The sequence below is a fragment of the Mastigoproctus giganteus genome, chromosome 14, assembly GCF_048544385.1.
Source record: "Mastigoproctus giganteus isolate SK-2022 chromosome 14, ASM4854438v1, whole genome shotgun sequence".
NCBI lineage: Eukaryota > Metazoa > Arthropoda > Arachnida > Uropygi > Thelyphonidae > Mastigoproctus > Mastigoproctus giganteus.
In genome coordinates this window covers 14,251,578-14,272,917 of record NC_143588.1, presented here as the reverse complement: position 1 = coordinate 14,272,917, position 21,340 = coordinate 14,251,578, and the positions used below count along the sequence as shown (strand labels likewise).

General features: G+C 36.9%; 1 protein-coding gene across 1 annotated transcript in view; it reads left to right on the top strand.

Annotated features, from left to right (window-relative positions):
* Window positions 1–21,340, top strand: part of Mical (Molecule interacting with CasL) — a 624,164-nt gene that overhangs the window by 130,772 nt on the left and 472,052 nt on the right. Inside the window, exon 5 of the mRNA XM_090389022.1 lies at window positions 13,475–13,576. Coding sequence (XP_090245148.1) covers window positions 13,475–13,576 — 102 coding nt within the window. The remainder of the gene's footprint in view (window positions 1–13,474; window positions 13,577–21,340) is intronic.

Below are 21,340 nucleotides of genomic sequence, written 5' to 3'. Positions count from 1 at the left end.
AAAACAAAGAAATCGAGAAAATAGCCTTCGCTTAATTGGGAGAGCATGCCATTTAATCAGGGCAGGAGACCGCAGCACTGGAGATTACCTCACGATTGTCTCCGACGGTACTACGTGGTGGTTCGGTCGAAATTCTGGAGGTCACAACCCTAAAACAATTAGCACTCACCTGTTTTATTGGGCTTTTCTGTTAAAATCTATCATAAACGGACAGTAAACTCGATCTTACTGAATTTGCGATAATACCGACAGCTGGAATTCTGTGGGTTATTATAGTGAAATGTGTTTACACTTCCATGAAATCTTCAATCATATAAAAAAATTAATTTTCAGATCTTCTCTTCTCTTCATTCCTATTTTTAAAGCTTTGTAACTCGTTACTCCGTTTTCACTTGTGCGTATTGTGTTACTTGCAATTTGTGTGTGCCGTGTTCTTTGTTATTGATTGCTTATATTTTTACTGTTTTAAATTTTAACCCCCACCCACAAATGTCAGTAAACAGAAATGTCAACTAGTTCGTATGTACATATTACAATACGTATTAATTATTCCGATTATCACGTATATTCTTCCGATTTTCACGTATCATTTGATTTTTTAATTGGTAAGGTAATAAAGGGTAAATTTGTGCTTAATATATCTTTGCTGCTCTTATAGCCTGTGGATAATATTCCTCCTATTTTCGCTAATTAGAATTGCTGTTTAATAGAATTAAAATTCAATTCACAAACATGATCACAATGACCGGCGCTTACTGCATATTGTATAGTGAACGGTACTTTACTATGTTGAGTTCATCGTAACGTGATTTGATTGTACAGCGAACCAATTGTAGGGGGATACATTGTATTTTTAAGTATTTACGTGAAACTTCGTATAATTGGGGCAGCTGCTTAATCGGACCAAAATGCACTAGTCCCGATGTGTCCCAAATAACCGGAATGGACTGTATATATATATATATATATATATATATATATATAGGCAGCACGAGAACATCATTACATAGCAGAATACAAAAGCAGTTTAAAAGTAACCTCAAAAAATAAAGAAAAATAGACTGGATGGAAAAAATTAGTTCTGAGTTAGTAGCTCACCACTTAGGCACTGTACATTACTCATCCTTTGAAACACCATAATATAACAACATAATATTAGACAAACAAGACACAAAATTTAAGCTAGAAACCAGTGAAACTCTAGCAAGCAAGTCAATAAACATACATGTATCAATAATAAATTCAGAGGAGTGAAATCTAAAACAAATATCCTACTAGTTCAAATTTAATAACAAAACATAACAGCTTTCTTCTCCCCCCCCATTCAGGGCCTCTACTAATTGGGGGGGGGGGAGAAATGGTTACGAACCTGAATTTCCAAGTGAAAACTTCCATATTCTTTCCTCTAAATCAGGGATGGCCAACAAGTTGATCGCGGCATTAATTTCGGTCGATTGCAACATATTTTAAATATATATAAAAAATAGATTAATCAAAATCTAAATATTATTATTATGCACCCCACTGCATATGCTTATTACAGGCCGCCATAGCCAAGTGGTCAGGCGTGCGGGTGCATAAGTGCATGTGCCTTGAGTGACTGGGGTTCAAGCCCATCACTACTAAATACAGTGCTGTTTCTTGTATTCTGTCTATCTTGTGAACTCTGATCGTTTGGTTGTCCTGGGGTATAAACAGAAAATTTATTTTATTCATTTTAAATCTGTTGAACCACGTGACTACTGTTGTCACCGCGCAGCCACTAGGCTTGTCCAGTGAAAATGCACGCAGTTACATTGTGGAGGGCATAGTGTCGAATTCTTATTTAGCTTACTTAATATTAATAATTGGATAGTCATCATCATCAGCCATTTTCAATCCACTGCAGGATGAAGGCCTCTCCAGCAACTTTCCAGTTCCTTCTGTTTTGAGCACTGGCCATCCATTTACTACTCAAAAACTCATGAATTTCATCTATCCATCTCCGCCTTTGTCTTCCAGGTTTTCTTCTAGCTCCTCTTGAGGACCATTCTGTTATTTTCTTAGTCCATCTGTCATCATGTCTTCGAGCTATGTGTCCTGCCCAAGACCATTTTAGTTCTTTAGTTTTGATAAGAATGTCCTTTACTTGAGTTTGCTGCCTAATCCATGTGTTTCTCTTCTTATCTAACAGTCTGATTCCCAATATAATTCGTTCCATTCTTCGCTGTGTAGTTCTTAGCTTCTCTTCCATTCTTTTGGTGAGTGCCCAAGTTTCACTTCCATAAGTCATGGTGGGGAGTATACATTTATTCATTATTTTACGTTTCAGACAAACTGGGATATTGCTCTTCAGTATGTGACTATATTTCCTGAATGCTATCCATCCAAAATTAGAGGGGAACAGGTATCCCGTGTGTTATCAGACACTCAGCCTAAAACACTGATGGATCCAATATCTCTCTATTACAGAAGATTTAGGAGAAGTCCGGTTGGCCTGCCTCCCTAAAATCCACTCATGCACACCTTCTCGATGGTAAGCCCTGTTACGTCACTTAGGTGGCAACGAACGTGTAGAGTGGTTCTCTTCAAGACGCCTGGTCAGCGTGAAGAGGAAAAGACCAAACCCTCCAGCAATGAGAGCACAACAATACAAATGGCCCTCAGTCCCCAGCAGCTTTCACTCTCCCTCTTACGGCAGCGAGAGGATCAGAGTGGAAGCAGAGGGTGCTAAGAATCTCTGGGTACGACCAGGCTGCCATTCACGGAAATTGAACTTGGCCTGTTATAACGTACGATCACTCATCGGTGAAGACAGGATATTAGAGCTGGAAAAGGAATTAGAAGATGTGAATTGGAATATCATCGGTTTGGCTGAAACAAGAAGAAGAAATGAATCACTTATAAGTTTATCAAGTGGAAATCTGCTGTACACCAATGGAAACAGTGAAAGGAGTGAAGGTGGAGTTGGGTTTCTGGTCCATAAAGATTTTAAAAACAACATTTTGGAATTCAAAAGTACATCACCAAGGGTGTCAAGACTAATACTCAAGATTTCTAAGAGGTACAAGCTAAAGATTATAATGATTTATGCACCAACATCGAGCCATGATGATGAAGAGGTTGAAGAAATGTACACTGAAATTGAGAGTCTTCTAGATGAGCAGAAAACCCACTACACTATTATTATGGGGGACTTCAATGCTAAGGTTGGAAAAAGGCAAAACAGCGCAGAAAGAGGAACTATAGGAAATTTTGGAATTGGTGAAAGAAATAAAAGAGGTGAAAGACTTGTGGAATTTGCAGAATCTCAAGGAATGTCAGTAATGAACACTTTTTTCAAGAAAAGGGTGAACAGAAAGTGGACATGGAAGAGTCCAAATGGATTAACAACTAATGAAATTGACTTCATCCTCACTAACAGAAGATATATTGTGAATGATGTTACCGTCCTGAATAAGGTAAATGTTGGAAGTGATCACAGAATGGTAAGATGTACACTTGATATAGATGTAGGAAAGGAAAGGAAAAAACTGACTCGAGTAAATAATACAAAGGTCTTTGAAATAACAGAGGAGGAGAAAAAGCAGTATGTACTGGAACTTAAGAACAAGTTTGAGCTTCTGCAGACTGCTCAGGACCAAGATATCGACGAGGAATATTACAACTTTCTGAAAGTGATAAAGCCCAAGAAACCTATAGGGAAACAGAAATCCAAAGAAGACAAAATTAGTCAAGAAACACTTGTCATGATGAACCAAAGACGACAAATGAAGAGCAAGAAAAACACCGACAGGGAGAAAATTGAGTATACTGAGTTATGCAAAGCCATTAGAAAGAGACTCAGAGAGGACATAAGAAGGTTTAACACAAGAAAAGTAGAACAAGCATTAAGGGAAAACAAAGGATTTAAATCAGCAGCCATGAGCAGTAATACAGAAAGACAAATGATACTGAAACTGAAGGATAGCGATGGTGTACTTATAAACAGCAGAGAAGGCATAATTCAAATAGCAGAAGACTACTATAAAGAATTATACAAGGAGCGAGGGAATGATACCAGCAGTGGGGAAGATGGATTGCAAAGTAGCAACACATACGACATACCCAATATTCTTCCTGATGAGGTAGAACATGCATTGAAGAAAATGAAGAATCGGAAAGCCCCGGGGGAAGATGAAGTTACTGTAGAGTTGTTAAAATTGGGAGGAAGAGACATAACACAAAAACTGGCAAGGCTCTTCACAAAGTGCATTAGAAAAGGTGTGATGCCTAAACAGTGGAATAATGCAATCATAGTTTTGCTGCATAAGAAAGGAGATAAATCAGAAATTGGAAATTATAGACCAATTAGCTTGTTATCCCATATCTACAAGTTGTTCACAAGGGTCATTACTAACAGATTAGAAAGAATACTTGATGAGAATCAACCGAAAGAGCAAGCTGGCTTTAGGACAGGATTCTCAACTATGGATCACCTTCACGTAATATCACAGCTAATGGAGAAAGCAAATGAATATAAAACACCATTATGCCTGGCATTTGTGGATTATGAAAAGGCATTTGACTCCATACAACATAAGGCAATGTTTCGGGCACTAGAAAGACAAGGCATAGATACTCCATATATTATGATTTTGAAGAAAATATATGAGAGTGCTACATCCTTTATTAGACTAGACAAAGACAGTAGCAAATTTAAAATCGAGAAAGGAGTTCGACAAGGAGACACAATATCTCCGAAGCTGTTTACTGCTGCCCTTGAGGAAACTTTCAGAAGATTAGACTGGTCGCAGAAAGGAGTCAATGTGAACGGAGAGTACCTAAACCATTTACGATTTGCAGATGACATTGTGGTCATAAGCCACGATCCCAAAGAATTAGAGGAAAATCTTAATCAGTTATGCACAGTTAGTAAGGATTTTGGACTAAAGATGAATATGGCTAAAACAAAAGTAATGATGAACAAGTATGCCACTGAAAGGGAAATAATGATTGAAGGAGCAGTAATTGAAAAGGTGGAGTCATATACTTATCTGGGACAAGTTATTAGCTGTAATAATGATAAATGGCTGGAAGTCAAGAGAAAAATTGGATAGTACTTATACATTAATTTAATAACCTTTGATTTAAAATTAATACTACAAAAAAAGAGCAAAATATATCATTTTCATCAAGAGTGGAAACTAGAATACTTTTTTGTAATGATAAAATAAAAATGTTGTTTGATCTGCAATGCTTCTGTGGCTATACCCAAAAAAAGGAAATTTAGAAAGGCACTGCAACGCACTGATTAGTAGTATTTCTGCATAAATATCAATTTTTGGCAATGGCTAAGAATCTCAAAGAAAAAAAAATCCGACCATTTTCAAATATTCAAGATCATTTGTAAAAATATCATGTTTTTGAATATAATAGTGAGAAATATGTTTCTGAAATTGAGAAAGTTGTGGATGATTTGGAAACAATTGAAGGCATTGTTAAATATATTTCTTATCCATTTAATGTCGACTTAATTATGAAACAAATTGCAGAAAAAATCACTGAGATTTTTCTCATGGAGAAAATATTACTTGAAAATGAATTTATTACATTGCAAAACAATATCTTTCTAAAAGCCAGATCATCAGAAGAAGACTTTTTAGAAATATGTTTGCCAAGAAAAGTACTCAAATGTAAAAAAAATGCAGTGAACTTTTAAATTCCTGTTTTGGTTACACGTATCTATGTGAATCGGCCTTTTCATATTTGAAACAAAGAAGAATCACTCTACTCTTACACTCTTGCATACAGAAGATTCTTTATGGTTGGCCTTATCACAGTATATCCTCAATTTTGAAACCTTGTCAGATGACATGAAGATACAAACTTTACATCAATTAAAAATTTAAATACGTGTGAATTTAAAATTTGTAAAATAATAAGAGGCGTTTACCTCAATATAGTACGTAGAACACTTCCATACGATACTCCCCAGAAATTAAAGCAAAAAAATCGAAAAACTTACATTAGAGTAAAAAATAATTAAAAATCAATTTTAATGCAATTAAAAAATATTAAAAAGAATCTAACGAAAATATTCAAAACGATTTTCCTTCCTGAAGCTGACAATGCTTTTCGACCGTATGTTGTGATCACAGGAATGAAAATTACTGAATAGGGTTGAACATGAAATATAAATAGTGATTATTTGTCTTCGTTCATGCGCGTAAAGGTCCACGCATCGGAGATCAAATATGGCCGACGAACATTAACAGAATTCTCGTGTAATTTAATTTCTACGGTTTCTGCAATTAATAGTCGCGTATCATTATGTTGGACATTAAGTATTTTGTCCTCATTAAATAAAAAAGTATGTTTTTCATTAATGGCATGAAAGGCAAATTCTGATGCTGCTGAACGAGAAGCGCGAACTGAGAAATGCCACTGTTCAACATATGAGACAGAAATAGTGTTTTTTGATATTACTGTTGTTGGTTGGTGTAGTATTTTGTATCCTATCCTTAGCCTGTACCCTGATTCGGTTTATTGTGGCAAGGGATAACCCCTGTTTAAGAACCTGCTAGTTAATATTTGTATTTCTGAGCCCAAAGCAGATTCTGTCGTTGAATATTTATAGGCACTTAGAAATTGATTAAAGATAATCAATCTTTTGTAGGTGAACATGTGATAGCTATTATAATGTAGAAGCATACCGGTGTTTGTAGATTTTTGATAGATACTAAATTGGATTTTATTCAAGTTCTGAGTAAGCGTGAAATTTAGAAAGTTTAATGACTTTGCATCCGTATCCTCCCTTTCCAATGTAAATTTGAGTCTACAATGAATGTTATTAAACTAATGTAAAATGTCTTGGATAGTACTACTATCAGTAATAACTAGAACATCGTCTAAATACCTCCCATAGTATGTGATACGGGGTCGAAAAAGTGTCAAATGTATATGCTCATTCGTTGAGAGATGATCTCTGACATTAAGCTGCTCAGGCTCAAACCCATTGGCAATCCAAAAATTTGTTTGTACACCTTGTCTCGAAAGGTGATATAGTTTCCCTCAACTAACAGTTTAATTAAGTGAAAAATTTCCTAAATAGGTAGCTTCGTATAATTAATCAGTATTAAGTTATTATTTAACATACCCTAAATAATATCTAATGTGTATTCAACGTTTATATTCGTATATAACGAGGTAACATCTAGTGCGAATAAATTGTCATTGTCGCCAAGTCTACGGTCTTTAAGATTATTAAATAATGTATCGTAGTTCTTAATCCCAAATTGTATTACCTGTCTAAAGGGTATTATAATGCTATATACATGCATGGCTAAGGATGAAAATGCCGAGTTCCTGTAGGAAACAATAGGTCGAATAGGAAATCCAGTCTTGTGTAATTTTACCTGACCAAAAAGTGCAGGAATATTGTGTGTTCTGGCCTTCAATTCTTTAACTGAGCCATAGTAATGTAGTCGTTTTTTCAATATGTGGTTAACGTTTTATTGTATTGATTGACCAAATTGGTAAACAGTGCCTGGTCTACTTCAAGATAATTAGAGGTATCTCAAACATCTGAATCTAACTTATTAATATAATCAGGTTTATCTAGTATTACCACTGTATCTCCTTTATCTGTCCTCTGTATAATAATGTCCTTATTTTCCCGAAGTTCTTGTAAAGCTGAACTGTCATGTGTATTCAGTTTAGGAAGTCGTGTTTCTTTTATGTTATTCACTACTTGGTTAACTTGTTGAATAAATAAATGTTTTTGTGGAACATTACGAAGTCCAAACTCAATATCAGTTATGCATTGTTTTTTAGGTGGTTTTCGAGGTGGTAAATTATAATTTAATCATTTGGATAAAAGTGAAATCTGGTCCTACGATAGTGTACACGAGGAAGGATTTGTAACCTGTTGATATGTCGGTTCGTTGAATACTGGGTGAGGGGGTGTTTGTGAACTAGCTGACGTATTCTGTAGTAGTATGTTGTGTGTCTGTGGGGGGGGACATGTTGTCACCCAACTTGTATGTACTTGATCGCAAGCCCACAACAATGTATTAGAATTCGCATGAACTTGTCTTGATCTTTCCGATAATGTTTGCAATTTATTAACGTGTCTGTTTTTTTATTTCTGAGGCCTGTACTTCCCGTCGCAGATCTGTGGAGGTCTTCAATACAGACCAATCGTTCGGATGTAGATAATTTTTTAATTTATCGCGAAGGTTCCTAACCTGTGAAAGGTATTTTTGTTTATTCGAATATCGAGATTTTAAGGCAAGCTTAACAATATTACGCAACGTGGCCAGTGTTAGTTGTTTTATGCCCGAAATTTTTTGATTTAAATTAACCCTGGCAAACTTCAGAATGATGTTGTTTTGAAGGCAATATTTTAGAAAAGAAATATGGTAACTTTGGGCCGAGTATCTTAGTGTTGATTTAATGTAATTTTGCACCAAGCCGTTCAAAAAACCCTCCATAATTGTGTGTATCGATAGGTTATACCTGGAGAGACAGGAAGTGAATGAATTAATCAATGAGTTTAAAAAATGAATTAGATAGCATGAATCAGAGCTGTAATGCTCAATACGTTCTACATTGATATTAATATTTGTAAAATAATACGTAGAACACTTCTGTGTGATACTCTCTAGAAATTAAAACGAAAAAATAATTAAAAACCAATTTAACACAGTTAAAAATCAATTTTAACGTAATTAAAAATATTAAAAAGAATCTAACAAAAATATATTCAAAACGATTTAAACAATTAAATGAAATGTATGAATTTAAAATAAGAATTCCGAATTGTATTTAATTTTAAAATTTATAAACAACATTTTTCAATATGTGTTGATTAACTTTTTTAACCATGTGCAATGAAATTCTTGAGAGGGTAGATTGCGGCACATTTTTAAGAAAAAACGTAGATCGCATCACAAATTAAGTTGGCCACCACTGCTCTAAATGATCTTTAAGCTGTTCTAAATCCGTAGTTTTCAAATTTCCAAACTATTAGTGAAATATGAGGCATGGAAATTTTCCTTCTGTCCTGCTTCTCTTCCTTTCTCCTACTTACTCATCCCCCCCCCCCCCCCTCCACACTTTTGAAATACGACAATGGAACGTGCTAGGGCTATATATATCTGAGAGGGCATAAATTCAAATTGAGGAAAGACAGATGTAGGATAGATGTGCGGAAATTTGCCTTTAGCCAGCAGGTGGTTGGTAGGTGGAACAGACTTCCATCCCTTGTCGTGGAAGTTGATAACCTAAATAAGTTTAAGGCTCAGCTGGACAGGTATTTCGAACGAACAGAGGGGTGAAGTGGAAGTGGTTATTTTTTATTTATTTATTTTACTTTATTTTTTTTGGCTGATGCTGCATAAGCTTGCTTTCTTGCATCAAATGCCTCTACTAATGCTAATGCGGCCTTCGACATGTGTTTGCTTTGCATTTGAAGATGGTATAAACAAAAAGACTCAAGCTTTGGGTAATCTTCTCCCAATTTACTTTTGATTATTCACCATGCATGGATTTAGGGTTAAAGCTTGTTTTTATTCCTTTGTCTTGTTTGCATGGTTCTTCCATCTTTAAGCAGGTCTTTGAAATAATTTCCATCTATTCTGATTACATCTTACATGGATATAGTTATTCCTGAAAAATATCACAGGTAAGAGATTTTCTGACTTACGATGGTATCTTTACCTTGTCGTGGTGCATCTACCACCAGCATGCTGAGGAAATGTCACGAGCTAGGCCATAATGTCTATGTGTCTGCAATTCTGCCCATACACTATAGGAGTGATTATATGTTAAGAGCCTTGTGGATTAACTCAAGACTTGAAGGAATCTGCAAGGCTTTAGGGGGAAATTTCTATCAGCATGGCCCACACTTGTAGGTAGAAGGAATTTGTTTTGTAGAGACGGGATACACTTAAATAAAGGTGGCGCAAAAGTTTTTTCCAGTATTATTGAGGATACCTTATAGGTTCAGGGAAACTGCTAGTTAGGGGGGATGTGGGTAATACTGACATGCGTTTATCTGATAATATTGGTCAAAGTAACTCTTGAGAGTTACTTTGACTTAAACCTTAAGAGTTCTTATCTGTTACCCCAACCGGACGTATTATCTAGATGTCTGGGGGCAGAAACGTTTCATGTGAGCGGGTAGCTAATATCAGGGAAGAGAGCCTAAAAAACTTCAAGGGTTGTGTTAGGGTTGTTAAATATACAAGAACAGTAAATCTTAATTGTTTATACAGTAACGTTAGAAGTGTCGTCAATAAAATGAGCGAATTCGAACTGCTGGTTAAAAAAAGTAACGCGGACATAATAGGGCTTACAGAGACGTGGTGCCCCCCCCCCCCAAATTGGGGATGATGAGTTTAAGTACGGCTTGTATAATGTATTTAGGAAGGATAGGGTAGATAGAAGGGGTGGTGGGGTAATGCTTCTTATCAGAAGCAGCCTGAGTGCGACGATAGCTTTCACAGATTCAGACATTTCACATGCTAGTATAGAGTCTGTATGGTGTGAGATAGTTGGAAACAAAGGTATAATGCAAGTAGGAGTAATCTACAGACCAGGTGATTGTGAAGATTATGACAAAAGCCTCTACATGCAAATGGAATGGGCAAGTAAGCGTCAATCCCTTATTATGGGTGATTTCAATTTGCCTCTGATTGGAGTAAATGGGAAGGAAACTCGACATGGGGAACAAAATTTTTAAATCCACTAGATGACTGTTATTTGTATCAACATGTCAGGGAAAGTACTAGAGAAAAGAATATCCTAGACTTCATCATCACACATGAATCAGATGATATAACAGAGTTGACAGTAGAGGAACCAATAGCAGGAAGTGATCATGGAGCTCTACGGTGGATGATGACGAGAGAGGCAGCAGAAGTAAAAGGCAAAGGAATGGGTTTTAATTTCAGAAAAGGAAATTACGATGCCTTAAGGTACTACATGGCCTCTATTAACTGGGTAGATATCGTGCAGAAAATGAATACATTTGAACTGTGGTAGGCTTTTAAAACATTAATCACAGATGCCTTAAATGCGTATATATAATTAAAAAAATACTCCACGAGGAGGGTTCCAAGTTGGATGAATAGTGAAGTTGCCACATTACTTGAGCAGAAAAAGGTGGCATGGAAAGGCTACAGAGCAATAAAAAGTACTGAAGCCTATAACAGCTACAAGGTGATGTGTAATAGAGCCACAGAAAAGGTTCGACAGGCAAAGGCAGTTTATGAGAAATCACTAGCAAACAGAGCAAAGGGGATAAAGAATTCTTCACATATATAAATGCCAAGAAGAGCAGGACAAACCAGATCGGACCTTTACATAAGGAAAAGGGGATAGTATTAAATACACCAGCTGCCGTTGCAGATGAACTCAACAGTTATTTTGCATCGATATTTACAAATGAAAAGCCTTTTGTGGCAATGGGAAATTGTGGGAGTGAAGTTAAAAAATATGTAATTAATGATATTGAAATTTTGCAAGATTATTTAATGAAAAAACTTTCGAGCCTACAGACCAGTAAGGCTCCTGGAGTTGATGGAATATACCCTATAATCTTAAGAGAGGCAGCAAGCGAGTGCATTGAACCATTGAGGCTAATTATGCGAGCATCACTAGACTCTGGGAAGATTCCCTTGGATTGGAAAAGTGCAAATGTATCTCCCATACATAAGGGTGGCTCTAAAAGTGAAGTTGGAAATTATCGACCTGTCAGTCTGACTTCAGTAGTAGGGAAAATCATGGAGGCAATGATCAAGGGTGGAATTCAGGACCATTTGGATCGAATTGAAATTCTCAAGGATACTCAGCATGGTTTTGTAAAGGGAAAATCATGTTTAACAAATCTGGTTCGCTTTTTCTAAAGGGTCACTCACGAGCTGGATTTAGGGAATAATTTTGACATCGTTTATTTAGATTTCAGCAAAGCTTTTGACTCAGTCCCACATGAGTGGTTCCTTTATAAGCTGGAACAGGTTGGAATCACTGGGAAAATTCTTAAATGGATAGGATGGCTTCAGGGCAGGAGGCAGAGGGTTGTGATAAATGGCTATTCCTCAGATTGGGTTGATGTAAGAAGTGGGGTTCCCCAAGGATCAGTATTAGGACCACTGTTGTTTTTAATTTTCATAAATGACATTGATGAAGGGATAGAGGGTGTAATGTCTAAATTTGCAGATGATGTTAAAATTGGTAGAGTAGTTAATGATCACTGTCAAGCTGAGCTTCTTCAGAGAGACCTAGATAGACTTCAGGAATGGTCAGAAAAATGGCAGCTATGCTTTAATCCAACAAAGTGTAAGGTATTACACCTGGGAAACAGTAATCCCAAAATAACTTATTCACTTGGTGGAGTTCAACTAAACCCAGTACTGGAGGAAAGGGACTTGGGTGTTACGATACGGTCAGATATGAAATTCTCTGAGCATTGTAAACAGGTTGCAAGGAAGGCCCATGGTGTCCTATCGATGATCTATCGAACCTTTGCAAGTAGAGATAGGGACGTGATAATCCCATTATATAAGGCTTTTGTTAGACCACACTTGGAATACTGTGTTCAAGTATGGAGACCGCACCTAAAGAAAGACATCGAGCTTCTTGAAAGGGTGCAAAGACAGGTAACTCGCCTGGTGAGATCGGCAAAAGGGCGTCCTTATGAAGAAAGACTTCGAATATGTGGGTTGCAGAGTTTGGAAACTAGACACCTTAGAGGAGATTTAATTGAGGTGTTTAAGGCTCTGAGAGGCATCAGTAAAATCAATGAGGATGAAATTTTCAAGATTATAAATGATGCTAGAACTAGGGGACATAAATTCAAGTTACAGGGGAAATATTTAGATTGGACTGCAGGAAGTTTTATTTTAGCCAGCGAGTTATAAATTACTGGAATAAGTTGCCTTCATGGGTGGTAGAGGCCAACAGTTTGGGGAAATTCAAAGGTCATCTGGATAGTAATTTTGGGTAAGGGAAGCGCATAGGATGATAGGTTTAATTTTCTTTTTTTTAATTAATTATTATTATTTATTATTTATTTTTTTGTTTTTATCATTGTTTTGTTTGGATTTTTTTTTTTTTTGGCTGGTGCAGCATAAGCCATAGGCTTTCTTGCACCATGTGGCCATTACTAATACTAATACTGCATACAGGTTTGGAGGCCTCATTTTAGGAAGGATGTAGAGCTGCTTGAACAAGTACAGAGAAGAGCAATGAGATTGGTGGGTGGAACAAAGGGTTGTTCTTACAAAGAAAGACTTAAGTTCTGCAGATTGCAGTGTCTGGAGACTAGGCACCTGCTAGTGATCTGATTGAGGTGTATAAGTCCTTGAATAGTTTCAGCAGGCTCAATGTTGCATACCTATAATTATCCACATTGAGAAATTTTTTTTGTTGCAAGTGTGAACAGGTGCTTAATTTTTCCATAATTCACAACTGTTACTAAACTTATTCTAGACTTTATATTTAAACCTAGGTACTGGATGGCATGCAAATATTCTTCCATCTGATCACCCTGTATCACAGTATGAATTTGATGTCCTTATCGGAGCTGATGGTAAGAGGAATACATTATTAGGTAAGACATCTTTGTTATTATATTGATTTGCTTATGATTAAGGAACTTGTTTACACAGATGCACATATTTTCAAATCTATGTTCTCAAAATGAGAAATTTTAAAAATGAAAAGTAATAAATAATTGATTATGGTCTAAAATGGAATGCCCTCATTCCATTGAATAGTATTTAATCCTTCACAAAAGAAGACTTGGCCCTAAGTACCAAGCTTACTAGTTTAAGTAATCTCTCTCTGTCTCTCTCTCTCTCTCTTTCTCTCTCTCGCTTTGCGATTCTCTACATGTGTGAATTATTATAAATAGTTTTGTTCTTTTTCAGATTTTGAAAATCCTTATACTCAGCTGATCTGTAATACTTATCAGTTAGGGTTTATAAACTAACAGTGAAAATTAGTTAAAACGCCTTTCATACCAACGTATTACTAGGTGGCACTGCTCTTGCCTCCACATGGCAGAGCTGGAAACCTTTGTAGGAAGCTAATTCTCCAGGGCAAAAAGGAGCAAGCCATAAATACCAATAATCACTCTGGACTGGATGCAACCCAAATGACTGCAATATTATTTGTAGCTTTTCCTTGAATTTATTGTCTAGTTTTTCCTTGGATAAATTCAAGGAAGAACTAGACAAACTATAGTTAACCCTAGTATGACACAGTAGTTAGGTTCCTATAAAATCTCGTGTAGTGCTAATTGAGAAAGCCGTGTTATATGGGACTAAGAATCAGTACAAAAGGGGTGAGGTTATGTTCCAAAACTAACAAAAATAAACCTTTTTTTTTCATAACTATTGAAAACTTAATTTGTATGAAAGATAGTAAAATCCAAATACTGAGTGCTTTTTCCAATTTCAATTATTAGTGCTCAGGGGCTGGAATTTAATTCACAACAAAATTATTCCAGTACAGTTCTTAAAAACAAAGTTTAGTAATACATACCTGGAAAAATTTATGAACAATCACAATTTTTATGGTCTCAAAAACAAGTACAAGTTCAATAGCACAGAACCTAACACTGTGATTCCCCCCAATTTTCTTGCATAATGACTAGCGAGTCTACAGTGGTGATTCACAAAAAGAATGCAAATGTTTAAAAATTACATCCAACATAACAGCAGCATTTTCCCTGCACAAAAGTTAAAAAATATTGTGTTGTGCGAGGTTTGCCGCAATTCTCTAACTGTGTTAGAGTGAAACCATATTATATAAGTATCGTGTTCTGTGGGGATCGCCGCAATTTATCAATCGTGTTAGAGCGAAACCATGTTGAAGAAATAGCGTTATATGGGGGTTGCCTGTATTAGAGATGGACAGGTGATATAGGAAGTGTTGGGGTTTTTTTTTTTTTTTTTGCAATGCTGTATAAATGGGCAAAAGCTGATTTCGTGAAGGTAAAGAAAGCCAACACAAGAACCACTGGTAACTTCGGTAAACTTATACTGGGCAAACTCGTTTTCCACTATTGTAGTTTCTCCCTGCGTTCTCAGTAAACAGATGGTGCGTGTTATTGGTGGTGGCAGTAGAAGTTGATAATGATGTATTGATTAGTTTTTTTCTTATTATTAAAAGCAGATTATTGGAGTTCATGAGTTTACCCTCGTGAACTCGAATAATCTGCTTTTAATTGCCTTCGCAGCTGAATTTACTTACAGGTATGCCCCTCCCCCCTCAAACTGCCTCAATCTTAGGGTGTTTGTCTCCTTCTCTGTGTTTTAAAATAAGAAAACGATTTTTGCAGACAGTGTATGTTATCAGTAGTGGCAGTGAAGTCGTATTCCTATTGGGAAAACGACTTCTACTATCAGGTTAAAACAGCGGGAAGGGAGGAGGATAACACCCTGACTGGGCAGTATGGAGGGTGTACCCGTAAGTAAATTTCAGTCGTGAAGACATTACATTCATGAACTCCAATAATCTGCTCTTAATAATGAGAAAAAGCTAATCAATACATTGTTTGTTATTGACTTCTACTGATAACACGCATCATCTGTTTACTGAGAATGCAGGGAGAAGATTACTCATCGGAAGACAGGATATTAGAGCTGGAAAAGGAATTGGAAAATGTGAATTGGAATACCATCGGTTTGGCTGAAACAAGAAGAAGAAATGAATCACTTATAAGTTTATCAAGTGGAAATCTGCTGTATAGCAATGGAAACAGTGAAAGGAGTGAACGTGGAGTTGGGTTTCTGGTCCATAAGGATTTTAAAAACAACATTTTGGAATTCAAAAGTACATCACCAAGAGTGTCAAGACTAATACACAAGATTTCTAAGAGGTACAAGCTAAAGATTATAATGATTTATGCACCAACATCGAGCCATGATGATGAAGAGGTTGAAGTAATGTACACCGAAATTGAGAGTCTTCTAGATGAGCAGAAAACCCACTACACTATTATTATGGGAGACTTCAATGCTAAAGTTGAAAAAAGACAAAACAGCGCAGAAAGGGGAACTATAGGAAATTTTGGAATTGGTGAAAGAAATGAAAGAGGTGAAAGTCTTGTGGAATTTGCAGAATCTCAAGGACTGTCAGTAATGAACACTTTTTTCAGGAAAAGAGTGAACAGAAAGTGGACATGGAAGAGTCCAAATGTATTAACTACTAATCGACTGATCGACTGAAATCGACTTCATCCTCACTAACAGAAGATATATTGTGAATGATGTTACCGTCCTGAATAAGGTAAATTTTGGAAGTGATCACAGAATGGTAAGATTTACACTTGATATAGATGTAGGAAAGGAAAGGAAAAAACTGACTCGAGTAAATAATACAAAGGTCTTTGAGATAACAGAAGAGGAAAAAAAACAGTATGTACTGGACCTTAAGAACAAGTTTGAGCTTCTGCAGACTGCTGAGGACCAAGATATCGACGAGGGATATTACAACTTTTTGAAAGTGATAAAGCCCAAGAAACCTATAGGGAAAAAGAAATCCAAAGAAGAAAAAATTAGTCAAGAAACACTTGTCATGATGCACCGAAGACAACAAATGAAAAGCAAGAAAAACGCTGACAGGCAGAAAATTGAGTATACTGAGTTATCCAAAGCCATTAGAAAGAGACTCAGAGAGGACATAAGAAGATTTAATACAAGAAAAGTAGAACAAGCATTAAGGGAAAACAAAGGATTTAAATCAGCAGCCATGAGTAATACAGAAAGATAAATGATACTGAAACTGAAGAATAGCGATGGTGTACTTATAAACAGCAGAGAAGGCATAATTCAAATAGCAGAAGACTACTATAGAGAATTATACAAGGAGCAGGGGAATGATGCCAGCAGTGAGGAAGATGAATTGCAAAGTAGCAACACATACGACATACCCAATATTCTTCCTGATGAGGTAGAACATGCATTGAAGAAAATGAAGAATCAGAAAGCCCCGGGGGAAGATGAAGTTACTGTAGAGTTGTTAAAATTGGGAGGAAGAGACATAACACAAAAACTGGCAAGGCTCTTCACAAAGTGCATTAGTAAAGGTGTGACGCCTAAGCAGTGGAATAATGCAATCATAGTTTTGCTGCATAAGAAAGGAGATAAGTCAGAAATTGGAAATTATAGACCAATTAGTTTGTTATCCCACATCTACAAGTTGTTCACAAGGGTCATTACTAACAGATTAGAAAGAATACTTGATGAGAATCAACCGAAAGAGCAAGCTGGCTTTAGGACAGGATTCTCAACTATGGATCACTTTCACGTAATATCACAGCTAATGGAGAAAGCAAATGAATATAAAACATTTGTGGATTATGAAAAGGCATTTGACTCCATACAGCATAAGGCAATGTTTCAGGCACTGGAAAGACAAGGCATTGATACCCCATATATTATGATTTTGAAGAAAATATATGATAGTGCTAAATCGTTTATTGGACTAGACAAAGACAGTAGGAAATTTAAAATTGAGAAAGGAGTTCGACAAGGAGACACAATATCTCCAAAGCTGTTTACTGCTGCCCTTGAGGAAGCTTTCAGAAGATTAGACTGGTCGCAGAAAGGAGTCAGTGTGAATGGAGAGTACCTAAACCATTTACGATTTGCAGATGACATTGTGGTCATAAGCCATGATCCCAAAGAATTAGAGGAAAATGTTAATCAGTTATGTACAGTTAGTAAGGATTTTGGACTAAAGATGAATATGGCTAAAACAGAAGTAATGATGAACAAGTATGCCACAGAAAGGGAAATAATGATTGAAGGAGCAGTAATTGAAAAGGTGGAGTCATATACTTATCTGGACAAGTTATTAGCTGTAATAATGATAAATGGCTGGAAGTCAAGAGAAGAATAAATTTTGGATGGATAGCAGTCAGGAAATATAGTCACATACTGAAGAGCAATATCCCAGTTTGTCTGAAACGTAAAATAATGAACCAATGTATACTCCCCACCATGACTTATGGAAGTGAAACTTGGGCACTCACCAAAAGAACGGAAGAGAAGCTGAGAACTACACAGCGAAGAATGGGACGAATCATATTGGAAATCAGACTGTTAGATAAGAAGAGAAACACATGGATTAGGCAACAAATTCAAGTTTTTGTTTGTTTGTTTGTTTGTTTGTTATTTGGAGCATTAGCAACTAAGGCCACATTGCTCCTGGATATGCGGCGGTCATTCCCTGACCTTTCCGCATCCTCCGTATTTGGTGGTGATGGGCTCGAACCCCGGTCTAATCAAGAAGCATGTGCTAAGCACTGCTGCTCCTTCCCAGCTGGCTACGAAGGTGCCTCACAAATTCAAGTAAAGGACATTCTTATCAAAACTAAAGAACTAAAATGGTCTTGGGCAGGACACATAGCTCGAAGACATGGTGACAGATGGACTAAGAAAATAACAGAATGGTGTCCAAGAGGAGCTAGAAGAAAACCTGGAAGACAAAGGTGGAGATGGATTGATGAAATTCATGAGTTTGTGGGTAGTAAATGGATGGCCAGTGCTCAAAACAGAAGGAACTGGAAAGTTGCTGGAGAGGCCTTCATCCTGCAGTGGATTGAAAATGGCTGATGATGATGATGATGCAGGGAGAAACTGCGGTAGCGGGAAACGAGTTTGCCCAGTATAAGTTTAAAGTTTCCCATGGTTCTCATGTTGCCTTTCTTTACCTTAGCCACTGATTTATCAAATCATATCTGTCTTTAACATTCCTAATCGTGCATTCTACCTATTAATTTCTTGTAGGTAAACTATCACCTTTTAGAATTCAAAAAGAACTTCACAGTACAGCTGGATCCTCAAAGACTGTCATGTGGCTCTACACAGGTGGTATTTATTGAAACGACTAATCTAAAACACTCAGAGGAGCTACTCAACTTCAACTGTTTTGTACAGCTGCTAGTTACGTTAATTCTGGTTTACACATCAGAAGACTGGGTGTTCAGACTAATTTCAGATGCGTGGTGTTCCTTGATGTTATGGTAGACAAAATTGTAACTGAACTCAAAGAACATGACAGAGTGATTGAGGTTAAAGGAATCCCAACTAAGCATGATAATAACCTTATTCTTACATGCAATAACCTTATTCTTACATGCAATAACATAATCCTCATTTTTAATTCACAGCAGCATTCCATATCCATCAGAGCTGGATACTTAATTTGTAAATAATACATCTGAAACCATCTCAGATATAGAGGCCAAAGGTTTGCACTTGGTCAAACAGCATGGAGAGAAATTCTTATTTGTGCAAAATGTAGCTCCAAAAAACAAAACTGCCTAGAGTGCAGTGTTCCCAGATCAAATGCTCCAACTTAAAAGATCACCTAACCTATTCAAAGATGTGTGATTGATAATGCATTTTACTGTGACGATAGAGAAGTGCCATTCCAAATAGCATACCTTTTAATCACTCTTTCTCCACATATCTGTGAGAATTGCTTTACAATTCTCACAGAGGACTGGAGAAAGTCCACTGTAAAACAGAGACAAGTTTCTTAACTTGACAGTAGTAGCATATTACATGAAAAATGATTCTCGAAAATAATGTTCAAACATTAATCAATGATTAAAAATCTTAAATTTTTTTCTGCATTCCTAAATATTGTCAGACGTTGCCAGAATAGTTTCTGAAGTGCTTTTTTTTTTTTTTTTTTTTTTTTTACAATTTCATGCAGAAATTGTGTTTGAACCTGTTTGGTTACCTGACACCATTTTTGCAACTATTTCGCATTTCCCCCCTTATGAAAACCCCAGACATGAGAGGTATTAGAACCTATAATATTTCGTGCCATGCATGGGTTGACATTAGACTTGAATTTCTGTAGATTGTAATTTTCACCAAATACACATAAAGGAAGACTATTCCAGAAACACATGAAGTTAAATGAATAAAGAAGGAAGGAAAAAAAGTTGGTTCTGAGTTAAGTAGAACAGTAAAAGGATGTTGACTGGTTGTGGCATGTGTTCAGACTACTTTGCATTAGTATTAGCAAAGGCACATCATGCAAGAAAGCAAGCTTATGTAGCATCAGCCAAAAAAAAAAAAACTTCTAATTTCACCCATCAACTCGTTCCAAATGTTTGTCTAGTTCTGCCCTGAACCTATTTAAGCTATCAACTTCTACTATGACAGATGGAAGTTTGTTCCAGCAATCAACCACCCGCTGGCTAAAGGCAAACTTTAGGTTTGCCTTTAGCCAGCAGGTAGAAGAATTGATGAGATTCTTCCTCTTGATCAGAATTTATGCCCTCTCAGGCAATTATTCTGATCAAGAGGAAGAATCCCATTAGCATTGAGCATGCTCAAACCATTCAAGGCTTTATACACCTCAATCAGATCACGTCACAGGTGCCTAGTCGCCAGACACTGTAATTTGTAAAACTTAAGCCTTTCTTCGTAAGAGCAATCTTTTGTTCCATTCACTAATCTTGTTAGCATTAGCATTAGCATTAGTAGAGGCATTTGATGCAAGAAAGCAAGCTTATGCAGCATCAGCCAAAAAAAAAAAAAAACCCACTTCCACTTCACCCCTCTGTTCGTTCAAAATACCTGTCCAGCTGAGCCTTAAACTTATTTAGGCTATCAACCTCCACCACAAGGGATGGCAGTCTGTTCCACCAACCAACCACCCGCTGGCTAAAGGCAAATTTCCGCACGTCTATCCTACATCTGTCTTTCCTCAATTTGAATTTATGCCCTCTCAGGTGATTTTTCTGAGCTAGAGGAAGAATCCCATCAGCATTGAGCATGCTTAAACCATTCAAGGCTTTATACACCTCTATCAGATCACCTCGCTGGTGCCTAGTCTCCAGACACTGTAATTTGCAAAACTTAAGCCGTTCTTCGTAAGAGCACCCCTTTGTTCCATTCACTATTCTTGTTGCCCTTCTCTGTACTCGTTCCAGCAGCTCTACATCCTTCTTGAAATGAGGCCTCCAGACCTGTATACAGTACTCTAGGTGTGGCCTGAGCATTGCCTTATACAATGGAATAATCACCTCCTTATCCCTGCTGGAAAAATTCCTGTATATCATTGACAATACTCCATGAGCTACTCTTGCAGCCCGTCTGCACTGCTCAGAGAACTTCATATCTGCCTGCACAATTACCCCCAAGTCCCTTTCATTCTCTACCACTGTCAGTGTAGTTCCACAGAGTTGATACGTCGCTCTGGGGTTGCTGTTTCCCATGTGTAGTACTTTACATTTGTCAATGTTAAACTTCATTTGCCACCTCTCAGCCCATCTGCTCAACCTTTCCAGATCCTGTTGCAGCAGCATAGTGTCAGTAGTGTCCTTGACAACTCTGCCAACCTT